The sequence below is a fragment of the Dromaius novaehollandiae genome, chromosome W, assembly GCF_036370855.1.
Source record: "Dromaius novaehollandiae isolate bDroNov1 chromosome W, bDroNov1.hap1, whole genome shotgun sequence".
Lineage (NCBI taxonomy): Eukaryota > Metazoa > Chordata > Aves > Casuariiformes > Dromaiidae > Dromaius > Dromaius novaehollandiae.
Genome location: NC_088130.1, coordinates 6,240,070 through 6,262,282, shown reverse-complemented (window position 1 = coordinate 6,262,282; position 22,213 = coordinate 6,240,070). Strand labels below are relative to the sequence as shown.

The following is a 22,213-nucleotide window of genomic DNA, read 5'->3' as shown; positions in this document are numbered from 1 at the left end:
AATTTTCACCTTTTTTGTTTCTTTTTCTTTGTTGTCATTATCTCTTAGTGTTTTATGGCTACCATCCAGCTGTTAGGGTAAGACTACAGTATATTGGAATCCTCATACCCTGGAACCCTGACACTGGAGTAGAGCTGTCATAGGACTATTACACATGGAAGAATGGGAAATTGACTTTTTTTCCTTTGTGTTTAGCCCCCCCCCCCCCAGTTTGTTTTTCTTTGGGGGGAGGGGGGAAAAGCCCTTTTGAGGTCTGAGTCCTTCATTTGGCTGCTTTAAGATCAGGGAGGCAGAGAATTGGAGACTACATTGCAAATTCACAGAAATCTTTAATGTCTAATTGCTTAAATTGTAAAGTGAGTTGGAAATGCAGCATCCATGGTAAGGATGCAAGATGGTGATTGTACACTGCTGAATAGAGGATGCCTTTGCTTTTACTGCCATAGTCACAGTTCATAAGGGTGTTTCCTTGTTCTGCTTGTTTCTCTGGTTTTGTGCCCCCCAGGAATGATATTGCATGTCCTTCTTTTCACTCTTAATGTCAAATTAAATCTTCTTCTTTTCACTCTGGTTCTTTCTTCCACATTGTTTCTTCTTTCTCCAACCCACAGTAAGTTTTCTCTTTCCCCTCAGACATTCCCTATCTTTCCTTCCCTGTGGTGTGTCCAGTGACCAAGCTTGTTAAGCATCAGATGGGATTTTTTTTCTCTTGAGTCAGATTGGTAGGACTAGCAGAACAAGTGCAGGTCTCTTTTCACTTCTTACAAGTTTTACTGAACAAATTACCTGCCGTTTCAAGGACCTAGGGCATTAAGGGATGCCCTTGTTCTCTCCAGCTCTCTTCCAGTGGCACACAATAGTTTGACTTTTGGCCTTTTCCTACAGAGTGTTGGGAAATGTTTTGTGACCTGTGGAATAGAGGGAGATACTTATTCCCTCATTGGCTGTGTTCGTGGAGATGTCAAGTTGCTGACTGATATGGTCCTTTCTGGTCCTGAGCTTTTTGTGCTTGAACTAAATGGGCAAAGGTGGAATTGGGACTCAACAGAATCGCATATGAAAATGGGAAAGAAATCACAGAGCATAATAAAATAAGATTGAGTTTGGTTACTAGTGCCAAAAATAATTGCTTGATTAAATTATGGCCTGAATGAAGAGTCGATAGAAGATGGAAAATTTGTGTAAATTAAGAAAGGAGCCTGTTGCCAATAAGTCCCATTGGAAGATTGGTTAAATCAACATCTTGCCATAGCTGCTTGCCAGATCTAGTTTGTCTGTGTTCCTCTTGTATCTAAGTGCACTTCCCTTTAGCAGATTGAGTTTGGTTCAACAGATGAGGAATAGCTAGGCAACTTGTTATTTTATGCTTTTTATGGAAATGGGTGTGCACAGAGAGATCCTGATGTTTGAAATACAGACAAATGGCTTATTTTTAGGTTATTTTTAAGTATTTAGACTACAGAATGTTATTGCTTGAGTAGCAAATAATGAGAATACAGGATTGAAACTTGACCAATAAATAGGTTGAACTGATCATCCAGTACGTGCAGGTGGCAGGAGGCTCTCAGCCTGCAATGTTCTTACTTTAAATGGAAGACAGTGAATAAATAGAGATGCTACAAATGACAGGAGAAGGGAAACATACTGTGCTCCACATGGATCGTCTCTGCGTCATGAAGAAAAGCTGCAGTGGAAAAAGCAAGCTGTAGGATAGAATGCTGTACTGGCTTGGAGTTGCTGTTACAAAGGAAGCAAATGGGAGAACAGCTGGGGCTTTGAAAGAGAGTATTGTGCTCAGCATGAAAGTAACTATATTTGGGGCAAATTAGCTGAAGAATTGTAGGAAAACTAAGTTGAGATGAAGCCAGGAAAGTCATTTTGTTGTGAGGAGGACAGATGTAAAGAAGAGTATTGGTCGAGCAAAATTGGGATTCAGCCAATGTTTCTGGCTGTGTCATACCTGTTCTGTGGATGAACGGAGGACTTGAAAGCTCACGCTAATAGGAATTCCTGGTGTTGGAAACTTGAGAACAGGAGGAGATGGGAAGCTTTTGGGCTGGTCCCTCTGAGCAGATAGAAATAATACGTTACAGCTTCTTTCCCTAATTACTTTTTCCGAAGACTTAAACAATTCCCTTTGCTTTTCTTTGTATTTTATTATATAGTGTGTTATTACCACTCTCTCCCTGATCTCAATTGTAAAACTCCCAGATACTTCAATAGGAAGCAGTATGAGTCTCTGTATAAAGGAATTCAGAAGGTGAAATTCAGAAGATAAAATTCTTTATTATTTTTCACTTTTTAGATTAATGTCCCTTATAAGTGAATTTGACATTAGCACAAGAAGCTGCATAGCATATATCCTTTCTTGGTTCCATTCAGAAATAGGTGTGCACATAAAAGTGAAAAAAGATTAAAAGTTATGAATACAGTTTCTCAACTCTTTGTCTTCCTTGATGTTTCTCTGGCATTCTTCGTTGCAATCATCTCTTTATGTAAATCCATGCATGCTAAATTAAATAGCATTGCAGATATTTTTCTTTGTCTCTTTAGGACTTCCTCTCACAGATCTGTAATGTCTCTACTTGATATTACATTCTCATTTTTCCCCAAAGGGGTTTTAAATACTTGTTGAGATTTTGTACGCTCACTCTTTGTTTGTTCTGAACTCGGGAGCTAAATGTCTCCTTCCCCAGTTTCTTTTGTCACATAGATGTAGATCTCTGTAGTTGATGTTCTAGTATGGATTTACCAGGAAAGTATGATGTTTTCAATTTTATCTGCTTCTCTCTCCCTTTGGTCATTGAGCTATTTCTTTATTAGTACTTTGCAGCTATAATATGCTTACTTTTCAGTTCATTCAAACCAGCGAGTCTATTGCTTTACTTAAGCAATATTTTTCCCTCCATCCCCAACCCTGATTCTGCAAGCATTTAAATGCTTGTGTTAGATTTGTCTAGTTCTGTTTATCCTGAAAGGATGAAGCACTGGTTTGATTTTTTTTTTCTTTAATACTTCTTTTTCTCTAATTTTTCAACTGCTGCTCTGTGACTGGTACTTAAATATTTACACGTGTTGTCCTGAATTTTTGTTCTTGTTGCTTGTTTTAGGTGGGTTGTTTTAAGTGTTTAGCTGTTGTGTCCATGTCCATCGATGGCTCTTAAAGTATCTACAAATAGCTAGAGCATAATTTGACTTCCACATGAGTTTTATGTAACGGGATAAGAATCTTAATTTTAAATATTTTTTCTTTATGAAAGTTTCCCAGTCTCTCCTCTGTCAGGAATCTGACACACATTTCATACCTTCTATGCAGCATATAAAACTTGAATTTTCATTTTGCTTCAGCAGTGGGTTTTTCTTGTATATTTTTACCCTGTGTATGAACCCATGGTGTCCAGGCACGTATTAAACCAGCATTTTCTGCATTCCATTGTAGTGGAGACCGTGAATTCCTTTCACATATGTAGGCTCTTTTGAAAGAGATGACGACATTCAGCGGAGTTGACGGTTTGTATGAGTCATTGTGTCTGTACTCTGGATAAAGTTTTCAGAATGTCAGGATTGCTTTTCAGGTATGAAAGTGATTTAGGCACTTCTGGAAATATTGTCTCCCCACCCCTTACTGAGACTAAGTCACTGAGACTTCCTTTGGCTTTCAGAACTGCATTATTACCAGCACACTGCAGTAATTCATTGTTGCAGTTTGAGAGTGAATTGACAGTGTAGAGACTAAATGGGCTCAGATACCAAAGTACTTTTAGTCGCAAATATATTTAATGTTAACAAGTGACGTGACTTCCCTGTTCCACGGGAGAGATGGTGCAGTCCAGGAGAGAAGCCGGGTGGGTCAGTGTAGCTGTTTCTAACATGACTTCCTTGTCCCACAGGGGAGACAACGTGATCCAGAAGGAAGTTGGGTGGGTCAGGGTAGCAAGAGCCATCCACACAGTGTGCATTCCGGGTGCAGGGCTGGGGGATCCTTGCCATTTGCTCTCAGGTGCTTCTAGGGTTTCTCATGGGGTCTCTGCCGTGTCTCTCCTCAAGCCACTGCAGACCCCGTCAGTTAAAGGATTGGGTAGAGAATACCTGCTTCTGATTGGCTCAAATTCCCACAGCGCCTAATGATTGGCTGTCGCTGTCACTGGCACTCACAGTCTACCTCTTGGAAGGTTCTCCACACATTGGCAAGGACACAACGATTAACAGCTTAGTTATAGGGGAGTAATTTGAGGATAAACCACATTTAACCAGTCCCAACCCTATGTCAAACTACCACGTTCATATATGGCTCTGTCAATGGAGCTCGTGTAAACAGTCATTTCTGTTGTTTTCTGTTCAGGGAGCTTTTGGGTATGAGAACACTATTGTATTCAGAGGGTGGATGCTGAAGTCTTTTAGAACCATAATGCAGGCAGGAATTTAACATCTTGCTAATCTTGTTATTCTTTCTGTGCAGATAATCTGTAGGTAAGTTTTATAGTTAAAATTCCAGTAATGAGATTTGCAGTCTCCCTGTTGTTCTTCTGTGTTTTGCTGCTTCAATTACTACTAATTTTGCCTCTTGGCATGGCTGTGGGGTACCCTTTCTTTTATGTCAGACTGTGCCATGCTGTTAGCTTGCTCAGTGCATTTTTTAAGTGGCCCAGTAGGTTCCTCATGTTCATTCTATGTAAAATTCTTTATAAAAACAGATCTCAGTGGTATTCTTTTTTTGGCAATCAAGGCTAAGTATTCAGATTGTTCCTCCTTATGACAGGTATATAAACATCCCTTATTTTCTTGTGATGCCTTGAAGCTGTTAAGAGAAGAAAATGGTAATTTTTTCCTATCATATACTCAGACCTACTTCTCGGTGTCTGTTTCTCTTTTTTCCTTTTCTTTCCCTTCCACGTCTTTTCTTTGGCTTCACATATTATGTTATTTAATATGACTTTTCTGACTCTCCCCTCTCCTCATTTTAATGTCTTTCTTCTGCTTTCTGACTTTGATATAGACTTCTAAGGCCATTTTACTTTCTTCAGACATGGGAAGCTGGACCCTTCTTCCTGCTTTGGGCCAAGATTGTTAACGCTTTTTTGGAGTGCTCCCAACTTCCTGTGTTCTGTATGCATAAAAGACTGAGGTGGAACTTGCATTGTGTACAGCCATGACTCAGTTATTAGGCAATTCTGAGGGAAAAATTCTATCTTCCTCCTTCACTCTCCACCATTACATCCAGGCATCCTGTTGTTGCAGCAGCAGCACCACCAAAAGGTCTCCATCAATTTGGTGTACCCTGGTGCAAGTCTGTGTAAATGACTAGGCTTTTATAACACCTAATTAATGCCTCAAATCAGCAGAGTGTTTTAAGCACATGCTGAGCTGCTTGGGACAGCCTGTGCTTGAGTGGTTTGAGCAGGTATGGATGGAGGTGCCAACGTAGAAATGTGTTGCTGATTTAAGGTAATGCTGTTCCTTCTGCTTTGTACCAATTCACTGTTCTGTTGCTCCTGGTAAAGAACTGCTCCTTGGTGGTTGTTTTCTGATGCACCTCACTAGTCATCCTTCAGCTGCTGCTTAAAAAAAATAAACAAACAACTTATAACCAGTCTCTTACTTGCTCACGCTCCCCTCTGCTGTGTGGTAAATGGCACGATCAGAAGCTTCCTCAAGTCAGTTGATATCTTTCCACTGACTTCATTGGCTTTGGAATGGGCATGAAAAAGACGGTACTCATTGAGGTTGGTGAAAAATGTCCCAAGGCTGGCTGGTACCTTATCAACCAATCAAACCCCAGGTGTTTGGTTTTCTGCAGGGCTACTATGATGGGAATCCAGGCTTTGTATTAACTAATCACACAGCTTCTTGGAGGTGAGATTCCCACTCTCTGAGGTTCCCTTTCCCCAAGGCCTTCAGCATGGTTTTAAGTAAGCCATTGTACCATTTTACCTTTCCAGCTGCCTGGGGGTGATAAGGAATGTGATATACAGATTCTACTCCATGCTCCTTGGCCTGTTCTTGAATGGCGATATTTTTGAAATGGCTTCCATTATTTGACTCTAAGTGGCATCCCATGGTGCCAACAGATGTTTGTTTATTCCTTCTAGGTTGGTACTGTCATTTGCTTTCCGAGTGGGGAAAGCTTCTAGCCACCCCGTGATAGCTCTACTATTGTACATAGGCCTCCTTCCCTCCAAGCAACACCAGCAGGCATTATGTAATCTACTTGACACCCATTTCTCCTGTCATACATGCTGCTTAAACATTCATACTTTCCATTCCACAGATTTCACCTTGCCTAATTGCTTGCATTACGGCTTCTTGAGACAAGTCTAAGCCGTGTCCCGTCATTCCTGCCCCCCCCCCCCCCCAGCAATAAGTTTGATCCCTCTCAGCATGCCTGGCATTCTCCTGGGCCCACCTGGCTAAAAATAATTCCCCTTTATGCTCCCATCCCAAATCTATGCTGTCAATTTGGGCCAAGTGGTTGGCTTGGTTATTGTGCTTCTCTTGAATTGCCTTTGAATTTGAGATATGCACCTTAACATGACGTATTAAAGTAGGTCTTTCTTTGAGTAGCTGTGGTATTGCTTTCCATTCTTCTGCTGCCCAAATTATTTTTCCTTGCCACTGTCAATTATCACAATTCCATTCTTTGAGCCATTTTCATACTGCATTAGCCACCATCCGTGTGTGCGCGTGCGCACACGCACACACATACTTGGAACATGTTCCAAGGTGATCTTCGAGGCCATTACCTCTGCAAACTGACTGGAGCCTCCAGTCCCTTTGCAAGTAGCAGCTTCTCCTGAGGAGGAGTTCCAGGCAATGGCTTGCCATCTCCTATTTCCTGCTGTGATCTTACAGTATCCATCAATAAACAAATTCCATTGTTTATTTTCAGCACTTAATTCATCATACACTGGGGCTTCAACTGCCCAAGGAGTTCAGTGTTCCTCGTACTGTTGATTTGCTGGCCACTGACTAACAAGCTCAACTAATCCCAATTTGGAGCCTGAACCAATACGTGCCTGCTGAGTAAGGGCCAGGACCCATTTTTGCCACGTAGTGGTGGTGGTTCTTCCTCTAGTGGATTTTGAATCCTTGAACATAAAATTGAGGACTGGTAGTCTGGGGCGTAACCACAATGGCTGCTCTGTGCCTAACACTTCAGTGGCACTCAGAACGCCCTCATATACAGCCAGGACTTCTTGTTCTAGAGGGGTATAGTTTCTACCCCTTTGTAACTCTGGCTCCAGAATCCCAGTGGCCTCCCTCTCATTTTGAGGGGCACATTGCCGCAAGCTCCATATGATGCTGTTCTTTCCTGCACTGGTATATAACAAATTTTTTACATCACTACCTTCCCAGATCAGTCCTAATGCCATTGCATGGGCTATTTCCTGCTTGATCTGTTCAAAAACTTGCTGCTATTCCTCTGCCTGTTTGAACTGATTCTTTCCAGGTTACTTGATATAAGGATTTGGTCAATTGGCTATAACCGGGGATGTGCATACATCAAAACCTGGTTATGCCCAAGGAGGCTCGAGTTTCTTGCTTATTGCGTGGGGGGGGTCCGTGTCACTTATCCAAGCAATTTGGTCACCTGGGAGATGTCTCCATCCATCCTGTTATTGCACACCTAGAAACTGTATTTCTTGAGCAGGCCCCTTTACTTTGGAGTGCTTAATGGCAAACCCAGCACTGAGGAAGGCAGTGATTACTTGTTGCTCTTTACTTAGCATCTCTTCTGGAGTTGTTCCTCTAGTCAATACATTATCAATGTAGTGAAAAAGTTCTCTGGAGATCTGTTGCTTTAAGGTTTCATGGATGATGCCGTGGCAGATGGTAGGGCTGTGTTTCCACCCTGGGGCAGCCAATTAAAGCTGTATTGCATACCACTCCAGGTGAAGGCAAATTGGGGTCTTGCTTCTTTGGGTAGAGGGATTGAAAAAAAAGGCATTTGTAATATCAGTTGTAGCATACCAGGTATATTTTTTTGGCCTCTAGCTCATACAAGGGTTGTAACGTGTCTGTAACTGCAGCAGCTAACAGAAACGTGACTTCGTTCAAAACTGAAGTCTATTGTTAACCTCCACTCTCTTGTAGGCTTCCATACAGGCCAAACAGGACTGTTGTCTCCAAAATGCATTCATCTTACCACCCCTTGTTTTTTGAGAGAATCAATTAATTTTTGAATTTCGCTGCTGGCTCCTTGATTGGTTCAATACTGCTTTTGGCAAATTACTTGTTTTGCCAAAGGAACAACAACTGGGTCTATCTCAGCACATCCAACAATGTTGGGGTCAGTAGAGAGTCCCAGGTAGTCCTGCTGCTGGTTATCTCGTGTGCAAGCTACACTGCCTATTCCAATGACCCAAAGCCTTCCAACCCTGTCAGTCAAGAAAGATTAAGGATGGCAACGGCAGTAGGCAGGGGATACCAATCCCATCTATTCAAATTGAGGCTCCCTTCCACTAGGATCAGGCACATCTGTCCCCCAGTCACTCCATGTGACTACCAGCTTATCACTACTAGTACATGATGAGGGCACTGTCCGCTAGGGCATAATGCTGTTGAGGTACCCAGATAGTCCAATAGATTCAGTTATCCCTATTTTTTGCCAGGTCAGTGGTGAGGCCCCTGTAATGCAGTAAATTCAGTTCAGCTACCCGAACAGTACGTGGCCTGGAGGTTGGGGCAGGAGGAGCCAATGGTTTAACTGAGCTCCAACCTTTCCCTTGCATTCGCAATTTCTTGACTTGCAGCGCTAGATCTCTGAGGGATTTTTTTCATCCCACTCAGTCATATTCTCCCCCTTTTCCTTCAGGAATATCCGTAAATCCTGGTGTGTAGGGCAGGGGCATGGAGAATTCCCATTCCCTCCTGATGTTTTTTTAAGGTCAACCAGACCACTAGACTTTTGGTATTACTCTTGGCCATGCAGCTGACCTTTGCCTCGTCCTCTAGCATGCTCCCCCTGGTATGGTACATATAGGTCACTACTTCTTGATCAACAGGACATCCCACCAATTTATCAGGTGACACCAGAGATGCATTAGTAACCGTGTCCAACTGTCGGAGTTTTGGGGTCATGGCATCAGTTGACCACAACTTTTTTGTGGTCCCTCCCCCCCCCTTGCCTGTGAACACATTCCAGCAACCCAAGCAACTGCAGTTGATTACCTCCTCCTTCCTAGTGTCTTCATAGGGATATCTTATTTGTGGGGTCAGCAGGATCAGACCATTGCTCAACATATCCCTCCATCAGCTGATCCCAAAATCCACCCTTGTTACATAGGGCAGCATTTACAAGTGGCATAGGTCTCAAACCCCCAAGAACTCTGCTCTCCTGAGCCATCAGCTGTATCCTGCCTGCTCTGGTTTCCCAGCACCTCCATAGCCACTGCAAGGTGGTTTCTGGAGGGTGTTGGTGGTAAGTTTCCCACACATCCTTAATCTTGCTCTGAATAAAGGACCATTGAGTGGTCACGTTCTGGGGAACAGTGCCCCTGTTTGCATAGGTCTGTTTAATTACAGTAACTGGGGCTGCCTGATAGGCTTCTGTTATTAATTCGTCATTAGAGTCCCAAATATCATCATCCCAGGTTTAAGGATCCCAGTCCGTGGCAGTCACACCAGACATTTTGTGCTCTCTGACTGTTCCTGTAGTGGCTCGGTGCATAGTCTTTAATTTGGCCAGTTGAGCACCACTATCTACTAAATTCTGATTAAGGCTTTCCCCTCGTGCTGAGAATTTGTTACTGCTTCCTTTACCAAACCATTACTCTGGAAGAGAACGTTCGCTTGATTCACAACCTCTGTTAAGTGGTCCTGATATTTTCGGAGCTCCACTTGAAGCCTACAACATGTGCTGCCACATTCCCACAGCAAAGCAGTACATCTCTCTCCTAGTGTTTTATATGCATCATATCCCTTCTGCAACTCCCAGGCTAATTTTCTTGGATTCTGTACTTGGAGGTAGTCTAGGTTCCAGGCAACCAGAGCATGGTCTTGAAGCAGGCGCTATCCCATCTCCCCCCAATCATCTTCCCATCCCAGTACCATTTTCTCAGGTCTCTTTGAACCCTTCTTTTCCCAACTGTTCAATGTTCACGCTCACCCCCAAACACATAACGGGCCCACCATTCACACCACAGTACAACAACGCAGATTCCTAATAACAGAATCAAGGCTCCTTCTGGAGACTCAAAATCATTCCAATTATTCCAGCTCTGGCCCATGACAGGTCCTGGTGTTGCCCATGTTCTCCACCAATTACTGTTGTGGGCAAAACAGTCTGGAGTTGGGGAATCTTATTTGTGTTAATTTATTGCCAACCATCACACACCTCCCATCACTGATTTGAGTATTGAGAAAAAAAGAACACAAACAATTAAACAAATACTTACACAAACATCTATGCTCTCCCATCCCCAGTCTTGTCTTCCCTTATTTTCACCACAAGTTACATTCAATTCATCAAAATTCCTCTAATAAGGAAATGGGTGGTGTAGGAGGTTGAGGTGGTATGTGTAACAGCTTCTTCTGTGTCCCCCTGCTCCAGCGTGGGTCACCCACAGGCCACAGTCCCTTCAGGGGTGTACGTACCCACTCCGGTTGAAAAAAATGAGTCAAATATCAGCAGTACAGTTTGCTTTTGGCTATTCCTGATGACAAGGAAAGTTGCTTTATACATTCTCCCCCACCATGGGAATAGACATGTAGCTTTCTAATTGTATAGTTTTTACATACCACCTTCCACAGAAATATGTAAATACCTGATTCAAAGTTTGAAAACTGGAATAATAGATAGCAGGCTATAGGGAAAATAAAAATGAGTGAAATAAAATATAATGGATCATTAAGACAACAACAACCAAAACTCCTCATTTTGAAAATAACCCTTTTAACCAGAAATGGCTTTTTAACACTTTTAGCAGTGGACATCACTGAGGCTTTGGTTGGGAATCTCGATGACATGATTGAAATTGTCAACCCTTCTTGCTGAGGAAAGGATCAAGAAGTTACAACCTAGCCTTTAATCTGTGTTTTATAGGCAGCTTGTATGGTGCATATATATAGAGAGAGAACTGTCTCCAGTGCTATGGACTTTGTTAGGCTGTCACATCCTTGTCAGGAAAGCTGTGCCTAACTGTGTTTTGAGCTTTTAGAAGTAATGAATCTGGTAGCCCAGACACTGGGCAACAGATCTGCAAGTTAGCAAATATACTCTGAACCCTGTATTGTTCTTGGCCTAGAGGACATATTCTAAAAGGAGTGAGAGCACATGGTTGCTACCTTAGAGAGTCGACTTTTGAAGAAATCTGCTTCTCCTTAGGCCCGTGCCAACGTGGAGGGAGCAGGGAGCCTGTTTCAAACAAAAGGGAAAAGAAAGCCTTAAGATTTGAATGCGTAGAACTCATTGTGAGCCATCTATGGTGAGCAAACCTGCTGTAGTAGTAATGAGAACAAAAGGAGAAATGTTGTATTGTGATCTAGTCTCTGTTCATGAGACTCAGATAGAAGAAACAAAAGAGAACTTGATATATTTTACCAGAATCTTTCATGTCTCTGTCTTTGTCTTTGCTGTTCACCTGGTGATGAAGCTGGGGAGCCTGGAGACATTCTCCTCCCTGTGTTTTGTTTGTGTATTTCTGTTTTGTTGTTGGTGGTTTGTTTTTCATTTCTAAAGCACGTATAACCTCTGTGGCAGCGAGAAAAAGGAAGCATTTTACTCTTTTGAACACAGATGGAAAAGTCCACACACTGTGCGCTGTATAGGCCTGTTTGCCTTTTGTTTCTCTTTACTAGTTGGTTGGAATGGATGGTATTAATTTCTAACAGATATGTGAGTTAGAGAATTCTTACATATCCAGCCTCAGGGAATTGTACTTTGGAAGATGAAGTACCCATCAAAGCAGGAGGTGGCTGGTACAGTTTCTATCCTGACTTCTTTTCTTTTTTTCCATCATCTTTTCTTTTTCTTTCCCCAAAAGCTTAAGCCTTTTGTCATCTTTTCAGGAAAGTTGCACTGAAATTCATCTGCACTTTATTTGTCTGCTTTCATTGGTGCCATTCACGAGCAGCTGTGGATTATATAGGACAAAGTAGATGAGTTCCTAACTTCCACATTCAAAACAATGTACTGGGAAAGTTTCATGGACTCCCCCCCTTTTTTTAAATAAAGTATTTTAGTTTTCAGTTTATGTGCTGAAACATCTCTAGACTGTGTTTTTTTAAATGCCATTAAAATGGTGTGACAAACATCTGTTGGGTTGTATAAGGGGTGTGTATCTATGTATATATAAAATAGGTCTTTTTCCGTGAAATTCAGAAGAGGGAAATATTGTATCCATTTCCTTTTTCTTTCTGGCTTTAGTAGGTTACGCTCATATATCCTGTGCCAGATCTTCATCTGGTGTAAATTGGTGCAAGACAGCTGAGAAGATCTGGTTTGATTTATGCATCAAACATTCAGCAAGAGCACTCAGCACCATGATTAATCTGCTTTACCATCACAAATTAAAAGTAGTATAAAAAGGAGTCTGGTTTCAAGACACTTATAACTTAAACTTGTCACCCCCTTTTCCCTCCCCAAATCAGATTTAAAAAGCCTAATTTCAACTGATCACCTTTTACATTGTAGAATACAAATTAGGTTAAATGAAGAAATGCTAATCCTCTTCCTTATCCCTTCAGAAGGCTGTCTGTGGGTTTCATAATTGAAGGCTTGATCAAATTTCTGTTAAAGTTGATAAGAGCTGGAGCAGTACCTTTTAAAATTTCGTTGGCCCACCTGGAATAACAACTTTCTCTCTTTCTCTACAGACTCTTCATACTCAGAACCTCCTGATGTTCAGCAACAGTTGAACCACTACCAGTCTGCAGCTCTGGCCAGGAACAATAACATCAGCCCAATCCCACTTTCCGGGAGTGCTGCAGGAGTGGAAAAAACAGAAGCTATCCTTAACTGTGAATTTTGTGAATTCTCCTCGGGTTATATACAAAGCATTCGGCGTCATTACCGTGACAAGCATGGAGGGAAGAAACTCTTCAAGTGCAAAGATTGTTCCTTTTATACAGGCTTTAAGTAAGTATTGTGCAAAACAGATAAACTGAACTTGTAAGGGGATTTTTTTTGTAGCACTTCTGAAATCTTTGAGAACTGGCTGTAGCTAAGAAAAACATGACCAGTGGTGACCAGGGAGAGAAACATAGGAATTGCCATGCCAGATCATAGCAGCATCCATGTAATCCTTTTTCTTCACTCCTGCAACAGCCAGTACCATCTGCTGAAGAGAAAAGCACAAGAAACCCTTGCAGTAGATTGTTCTCGCTACAGGAAATAGTACAGGGAATGATTTTTTCCCTCACAGTTAGTAATTAGAGGCTGGTCTTCACCATCAAGTGTGAGGGCTTTCCTCTCCAAAACTAAGGCGTATTTTTGGAGCAATTAGCTTGAAGCATGGGGCAGTCAAATGTTCTAGGGAGATAGCAGAGTTTATATTCCCTCTCTGAAGAAACCTCTCATAATTTTATCCCCCCCAAGCTTATCTGGCTGAAATTCAAAGCATAGTCCAAAGTGCCTGATAGCATATAGAAACATTTCAGCAAATCCAATTAAAAATTGCAAAATGTAAAGTCCCAGTTGTCTTTATGTGTGTGTGTGTGTGTTTAGCCATGTTCCCTAAGGAAAAAAAGATTTATGCAGTTGTGCTGTTTCTCAGTTTCCTTCTGATATTTTGAACCCTCAGTCATAACCCCCTTAGCTGACATTTGAGGTCTCAAAGCTATTATGTTCTTAGGAGATCTGTGAAAATAGGTAGTGTGGTTGGGTAAAGGAGAGAGGTTCTGTTGGGGTTGTGCTCAGCCTTTCCTATTAGACATGAGAGACTCCATACAAGACCAGCCTCAAGTTATAGATCTATAAGGGATCAGGCTTTGCTGCTTCAGCTTCTTGCTGGTTATATGGTATAACTTGCTGTTTAAGCCTTAATTCCAGATTACTATTTGTCTTAAACATTTCCAACTGTTGCCAGGTCCAATGTATCTTTTCACATTTTCCTATTGCCCTTTTCTCCTACCAGGATGAAACAAAATTGCCTTAAATCAAGCTGTAATTAAATATGTTCATAGTTATATAAAAGGAGTTGTGTTCTTTATTGTGGTGTCTCAAACTTTCTGGGTTTAGGTCTTTCCTCTTAAAAAGTACAGAGTGCACATGTAGTCTTTCTTAAAAAATCAACAAAAATCAAAAAACAACTTCCAGTCACCATAGAGAATTAAACACATGAAAGCATCCACTGAAGTTGATAAAAATGCACCTGTTGACTTCAATGACCATTGGATCAGGCCCAAAGCCAATTGTGTGAGTAAATTGTTTTGTGTTCAAGCTAACAGACTTGGAGAACTTCAAAGGGACTTTAAATTCTGTAATTTAATGCAGCAAGCTGCTTAGCTCTTGTAAGCTTTACCACTACCCCAGGAAAAGTCCCCCAAGTTTACAAACACCTCTCATTTCAGTACTTGGGCTTGTGGTTTGATAGGTGCATAGTTAATTTTCTCTACATGCATGTCTCTTGCATCTTGTAAGTATGCAGCTAATGGTACAATGAGATTTGTTGTGCAAAAGTACTGTTCATTTGTGGCGTATTATCAGTCTTGCATTTTCAGATTCTCATAATTGAGGCTTTCAAACAGATCTACTCAGTGCCAAACTTACCGTGAATGCAAGTCTATTTCATATCTCAAATCTGAATGTTTCAGCTGTTGTGGGGCTACTCCTACAGAGAGAGAGGTCGTTGAGGATGTTTTTTGCCATCAGAAATAAGTCTTTCTTCACTCTCAGAAGTCCAGGACAGTTGAAAGGATTTTACTCAACTTGCTAAAATGTACTCTTTGGGTTGAAATCTTCTATGTACAAAGACAGACAAATAACGAGCACAAAAGATGGAAATACTTTTGCCTAACTATAGCAATGTGACTATAGAGCAACTGCTGCAAAAGAATATCTTGTCAGAATGTGTGAGAGTTAATTAGGGATGCAAGCCTGCAAATACCTATGCTCATGTGATATTCATGTGAGTAGTCCTGCTGAAATGCCATGTGGCTTTATGAAGACAAGGCTAGTGGTATCTGTACCATTTTACACAGCACTTCTGTAATAGAGCTGTGACACTTCAGCATTCCATACACACCTCTTCTGACCGCTTCCATGTCTCCCTCCCGTTTCACAGATCTGCTTTTACTATGCACGTGGAAGCTGGGCATTCGGCAGTTCCTGAGGAAGGACCCAAAGATCTTCGCTGTCCTCTTTGTCTATATCACACCAAATACAAACGTAACATGATTGATCATATAGTTCTGCACAGAGGTAAAGACGTCCCTGTATGTAACTATATCTGATAAAGAGAATGCTGAACGGTACCCCTCTCTTTCAGATTGGTTCCTTTAAGTTTTCTCTTCTCTGTATGTGAGCGCAAATATGTTGACTAGATCATCAGGCCTTCGGTATCTTTTGTTTTGTTTTTAAACAGTACATCTTATTTCTTTCCTGTGAAATAAAAAGTTAACCAATGAAGTTGGTAGAAGCAGGGTAGATTTAAAATTCTTTTTAAGCTTTTCCTCTAGACAGGTTAACAGTCATCAAGCACCTGTTTAGCAAGAGTTATACTAATTTACAACAGTGTGGTTTCCAATGTATGTGTTTCTAAAGTGCTTGCTATCCTAAACACTGGTAAGATGCATCAACTATAGAGGCTTAAAAATATCCCTTGACTGCTTGCTTGAAATTTCTCTTCATGACATGCTCCTCACCTGTTCTTAGGAGCAAAACAAAATTAGTGGGCTTTTTGTTTTTTGTTTTTCTTTAAGACTCTTCCCCTCCCTCCTCCCCTTTTTCTTTTAACTCAGCTAAAAGCAGGATTAGGGATTCCTATTCTATTAACCACAGGCTTGCAAGCTCAGAAGAGACATCTTTTGGGGCTCTCTGGGCTGGGATTCCTACCCACAGCTATCACACTCGATGCTTGTAGATAGTCTGTTGGCTGCTGAAATTCAAACCCATGTGTTGGGATGGTACTCTGCCTGCTTGCAGGTTGGCCAGAGTTTTACAGTAGGGTATTGCTGGTGAGCAAACACAAGTTTCACATGCCATTCTTTTTCTTGGAGGAGCTTCTGGTGCTGCAAGCACTGTCATAATTCCTTGTAGCATTCCACTTTCCAATGCTGGTTGCTTCGGGTCCTTCCTGTAACAAAGCAGTGAGGTAGACCTAGTTCATACAAACTTCTGTCTGCTGGAAAGGCTATTTCGAAGAAGCATTTGGGAAAAAGGCTAAGGACTGTTCAGGGACTCAAAAGACATATAACAAAGCTGCCTTATTGAGTGTAAGGGTTCAGCAGGTACTTTTACTTAGGTGTGGGCTTGTCCTTGAAGGTGTCACAGTGTCGGATTTTGTCCAGCTTCAGGGTATGCTCCAGGATTACTCCTCTTTGGAGAAAAGGTGGGTTTGGAAGTTCTGTGGGGGGAACCCTGGGATTCCATATACTAGCTAGGCGCATCTCATGAGACTGACTGTTCTCTGGTTTGTGGTTGTGCCTGAGATCAAGTGGAGAAGGTCTGACACTTTAAATGTAGATAAACAGATAGAGGGAGATCTTGCTGGGCCTAGTTAGGAAAACTTCCAGCAGAGGTAGTTATCTTCATACTGAGAATGTCAAGTTGCAACAGTGGAGTAGCACTTCATGAGTTCAAGCAGTTGTGCTGGCTTTACGGAGCTTTCTGACCAAATGCTAGGAAGCAGGGCTGGTTACCTCCTGAGTATGTGATGCTGTGGATCTGTTCCTTTGTATAGCTGTAGCTTCAGTTGCACAAAGCAACCTTGAGCCCTTGTGCTGCTGAAACAAAATCGTAGTAGCAAGGGATGTGATTATACACTCACTAGAGTGGTGGGGGAGGTAAAACAGAATAAAGAGGCTTTAATGCAAATCAAGATTTAGCCTCTAAAGAGTTTTAGAGGCCCCTGAGGGAAGGACAAGGATTTTTCTCAGGCATGCAGCACTTAGGCCATAAAGGAAGCAGGGTCCTTTCTTAATGTTCTTCTTTCTAGTGTATATATCCAGATGAAAACCTATTGTTGTGTCTAATTGTGGTAGCTAAAGCAGAGGATTTTGATGGAGTTTAATGTGCAAAGAAAGGAGGTGCTGTTGTGTGAACAGGACTGACAGATGTTGTACATAGTCTGAGATAGCCTTCCTTGCTTGTAGCTATTATATTGATAAAACAAGGACATAGTCTCAAGCTGTAGTCTAAGCATATTTGTTTTCCAGGTAGAGGGAGCAGTACATTGTGTAAAATCAGAAGAGTGAAGGTTTTGATCCATTTTGTGTATTATCTTCTCTCCTATGCAATAAAATAAAATAAAATAAAACCAAGCAAAACAAAAAAAATTATAGATCTCTAGCTCTTACATTATAACTTTCAAAATGGTGGCATCCCAAGTCCCTGATTTGGCAGCATGTAGTTGAAATGAAGACTCTATTTGCCTCTTAGTGAATGCCTACAGAAGTTGACTGTTACTGGGCTACAGCATTATGAGCTAGAGGGTTGGATGGCTTGAGAGAAAAGTTCAGGCAACGAGTATGCTTCCCATTAAGGGTTATGGCCAGCAGAACGTTGTCAGTCTGCCTCTGAGAGCCTTCTGTCATGTGTCACCTACTCTGCTCAGTCAGTTCCTCATCATCATAAGTGATTTAAAAAGTCTAGGTTGGAAGGGACCTCTGGAGATCATCTGGTCCAACCGTCTGTTGAAAGCAGGACCTTAGATTAGGTTATTCAGGGCCCTGCCAAGCCTAGTCTTGAATATTTCCTGTGAGGAAGATTCCACCACTTCTCTGGGCAACCTATTCCAATATTTAATTGTTCTGACAGTGAAGATTTTTTTTTTCTTCCAGACAGAATTTCCCTTGAAGCAACTCGTGCCCGTTACCTCTTGTCCTATCACCATGCATCCTTGTGAAGAGAGTACCTCCATCTTCTCTATAACTACCTTTTAGGTATTGGAAGACTGTGATTAGATCCCCACTAAATCTTGTCTTCTCTAGGCCGAATAAACCCAATTCCTTCAACCTTCCTTCATGTGTCAGGTTCTCCAACCCTCTAATCAGCTTGGTGGCTCTCTGCTGGACCCTCTCCAATTTTTCAATCTCTCTCTCTTGAAATGGGGAGACCAAAACTGGACACAGTATTCCAAGTGTGGCCTAACAAGTGCCATATAACAATTACATCCATTGTTCTGCTGACTATGCTCTTGCTGATGCAGTCCAGGACATGGTTTGCCTTCATTGCTACCAGGGAACACTGCTGTCTCATGTTGAGCTTGCTGCTCACCAGGACCCCCAGATCCTTTTCAGCAGAGCTCCACCCTAGCCAGTTAGACCACAGCCTGTACTGCTGCTTGGGATTATTCCGTCCCAGGTGTGGGACTTGACATTTATCTTCATTAAACCTCATGCAATTCTTGTTGGCCCAAACTTCCAGACTGTTGAGATCTCGCTATACAGTGGCTCTTCCTTCTGGCGTATCTCTCTCTCCTCCTAGTTAGGTGTTGTCTGCAAACTTGGTGAGGGTGCATTCAATACTGTCATCCAGATTGTTTATAAAGATATTGAATAGCATCAGACCCAGTATCAACCCGTAAGGAACTCCACTCCTGACCAGCTGCCAGTCTTACTTTGAGCCATTAACTACCACCCTTTGAGGTCATCAGTTTAGCTAGTTTTCCACCCATCTTATGGTCCATCTGTCCAGTCCAAATCTTACCAGCTTGTCAACAAGGATGTTGTGGGAGACTGTGTCAAACTCCTTGCTAAAATAAAGGTAGATGATGCCCACAGCTCTCCCCTCATCCACTGAGCAAGTTGTTTTGTCATAGAAGACAATCAGCTTGGTCAAGCATAATTTACCCTTTGTGGGCTGAAGCAAGGAGTGCGTGTAAGATTTACAAAGTCAGTGGCTTTGTAAAATTTGTAAATTCTTTTTTTTGTTTTTTGTTTTTTTTTTGTAAAATTTGGCTCTTGAGTTCTTCTTGGTCTTCATGACAGGCAAATCTTGTGAGCTCTTGGAAGTTCCATAATAGACTGTGAACTCCTGCTCCGTGCCCAGCAGAGCTGTTGGCCTTTTATTTAGTCCAGGCAGTACAATTGGTTTTATTATCCTTTCTGACAAATTTTCCCATCCTTTTATGAAATGCCTTGATATTTTTCCAGTGCTGAATGCAACTCACCAAGATCAATAGTAGAGCTCCTTGATTATGATTCCCAGGACATCTTTTAAAATTATTTTACTTTTTTCTTGGTATAAATAATTGTTTTGTCCTTCCTTTTCATAGAAATGGCATCCATTCCTCTGGAATAGTAACTTTCATATAAAAGGGTCAAATTTTCAGAACCATTAATCTACCTCCCCAAAGCCTTCATTGTTGCATGTCTTAATTCCTTGTATACAGATGTTGGTGATCCTATCCTGTGCACAGATGACTTGATTGATACCTGCAGAATACCTGTGCTCTCCTTGTTCTCAACTAGTGGAATGTAGATGTTCCAGTTCTGTGGTTGTACATTAGATGTATGTTGGTTACAAGCAAAATCGCACATGTACAAACAACCTATATTATTGAATAATTTGTCTATGCCTAGTAGTAGGACTGCTTTCTTAACCTGATCTGCTTTGTTTGTACTTGGCTCACATATAAGGGGAGGAAATAACTTGTGCATGCTATGGCCTGTTGTTGAGTAAAGATTTTCCTTTACAATTAGGGGAGAGCAGCAGATGTTCTGTACCTTGACTTTAATAAGACGTTTGACACTTTCTCCCATCACATCCTCATAGACAAGCTGATGAAGTACAGGCTAGAGAAGTGGACAGTGAGGTGGATTGAGAACTGGCTTAACTGCTGGGCTCAGAGGGTTATGATCAGTGGCATGAAGTCCAGCTGGAGGCCAGTCACTAGTGGCATCCCCCAGGGGTTGATACCGGGGCCAATACTGTTTAACATCTTCATTAATGACCTGGATGCACCTTCAGCAAATTTGCAGATGATAGAAAACTGGGAGGAGTGGCTGATATACCAGATGGTTACGCTGCTATTCAGAGGGACCTGGACAGGCTGGAGAAATGGGCAGAGAGGAACCTCATGCAGTTCCACAAAGGGAAGTGCAAAGTCCTGCACCTGGGGAGGAATATCCCCATGCAACAGTACATGCTGGGGGCCTACCTGCTGGAGAGCAGCTTTGCAGAGAGGGACCTGGGGTCCTGGTGGACAACAAGTTGACCATGAGCCAGCAATGCATCCTCGTGGCAAAGGCAGCCAACAGCATCCTGGGCTGCATTAGGAAGGGTATTGCCAGCAGGTCGGGGAGGTGATCCTTCCCCTCTACTCAGCCCTGGTGAGGCCACATCTGGAGTATTGTGTCCAGTTCTGGGCTCCCCAGTACAAGAAACACATGAACCTGCTGAAGTTAGTACAGCAAAGGCCTACTAAGATGATTAAGGGACTGGAGCATCTCTCCTATGAGGAAAGGCTGAAAGAGCTGGGACTGTTCAGCCTGGAGAAGAGAAGGCTGAGGGGGGATCTTATCAATGGGTATAAATATCTGAAGGGAGGGTCTAAAGAGGATGGGGCCAGACTCTTTTCAGTGGTGCCCAGTGATAGGACGAGAGGCAACAGGCACAAACCGAAACACAGGAAGTTCTGTCTGACCATAAGGAAAAACTTTTTTCCTGTGAGGGTGACTGAGCACTGAAAGAGGTTGCCCAGAAAGGTTGTGGAGTCTCCATCCTTGGAGACAGTCAAAACGTGATTGGACAGGGTCCTGGGCAACCTGCTCTAGGTGACCCTGCTTGAGCAGGGGGGTTGGACCAGATGATCTCCAGAGGTCCTTTCCAACCTCAACCATTCTGTGATTCTGAATTAAGCACTTTAACATGTTATAGCCTTTTTTATGTTGTGAGCAAAACATATATGCCTGCTTTGACTATAGGGTCATATACTATAAGTATCTAGTGTAGTAATGGCTTTTCCATTTAATCTCAGATCTGTATTAGAATTAGCCCAAATGTTTCAGTCTAAAGCAAGGACTGAATTTCTTCAGAGATGATGCTTTTGGGGTGCTTTTTTCCCCCTTTATCACTTTTGATAAACTGTTTCACAGTGTGTCATCTTTTTATGATGCAGGTATGGTAGTCTTTTTGTAGGCACTGCTGAACTTTGAAGAAGGTTGTGCACAGAAGCAGAAGTTAAATTTTGCAGTTTGTAGATAAGGTTCACAGTTTGTTGTAATTTTGTCAGTTGCTGAGATATAATAAGTGTGTCTAAATGAGTAGCCAAATATAGAGAATGTTGTAGGGATGAGAAACAACTATTAGTATGGTCATAGATTAGAGCATCACCTTGTGAAATATGAGGTTCTGGATTCAAATCACTCTGCAAGTTCCAAGGTCATTGCTTGAAGGAAGCTCACTGACATGAATACGTGCATGTATAAGTTTTGAGTTGTTATTGTCAGTGAGCAGTGAGGGCCAGCTGTTTCCTAAGGGCTAGGAACAGAGGGGGATAGCATGACCAGCAGCCAGGGCCTGATCTCACAGTACCCAGAGATCATAGCCAGGTTCAACCAAGAGTCTAGATCATCAGGCAAGTTTTGGTAACGAGGCAGGTTTGAGATCAAGCTGGGAAGTCAGTCCATGGGTTGGGGGTCTGGATCAACAGGGTCCATAGCCAAGGACAGGCTGTGGCTGAGCAGGAGAGCACTATTTCTCCAACATAGCTCAGGGATTGAAAACCCAGGGCTGAGCTTAAATGGGGCTCCTGGGCCCATGGGCAGGGGGTGGGTGGAGGCCCCAGGTGAGGCTGTTCAGTGCTGTTAAGGCCTATTAGTGCCCTCAGGGCCCTGACAGTTAACTTATGAAAGTGAAATCCTTCAGGCTAAAATTGCTGTATATATATTTATTTTGCTTTTCTCATGTTGTTGTGTTGCCTGTGATTTTGGGGGGGGGGGGGGGGGGGTTGATTGTGAGATGATAGGTTTTACTGATGTGAATTAGGAAAAGCTGCATTGCTCCAAAGTGGTGGATAAAACCTTTTATACCATCCCCTGCTTTAGTGTTTTTTAATATGTGCCATATGCTAGAGGAAAATCTAATTTTCAAATGCTTTAAATAGTGTTTCTC

At 42.2% G+C, this 22,213-nt stretch overlaps 1 protein-coding gene across 9 annotated transcripts in view; it reads left to right on the top strand.

The window, feature by feature from the left end:
* LOC135323515 (zinc finger protein 462-like) overlaps positions 1 to 22,213 on the top strand; it is a 117,374-nt gene that overhangs the window by 84,793 nt on the left and 10,368 nt on the right. For all 9 annotated transcript variants that reach the window (XM_064500217.1, XM_064500215.1, XM_064500209.1 and 6 more), the window contains 2 exons: positions 12,814 to 13,075; positions 15,222 to 15,358. In XM_064500217.1, the coding sequence (XP_064356287.1) occupies positions 12,814 to 13,075; positions 15,222 to 15,358 (399 nt within the window). The remainder of the gene's footprint in view (positions 1 to 12,813; positions 13,076 to 15,221; positions 15,359 to 22,213) is intronic.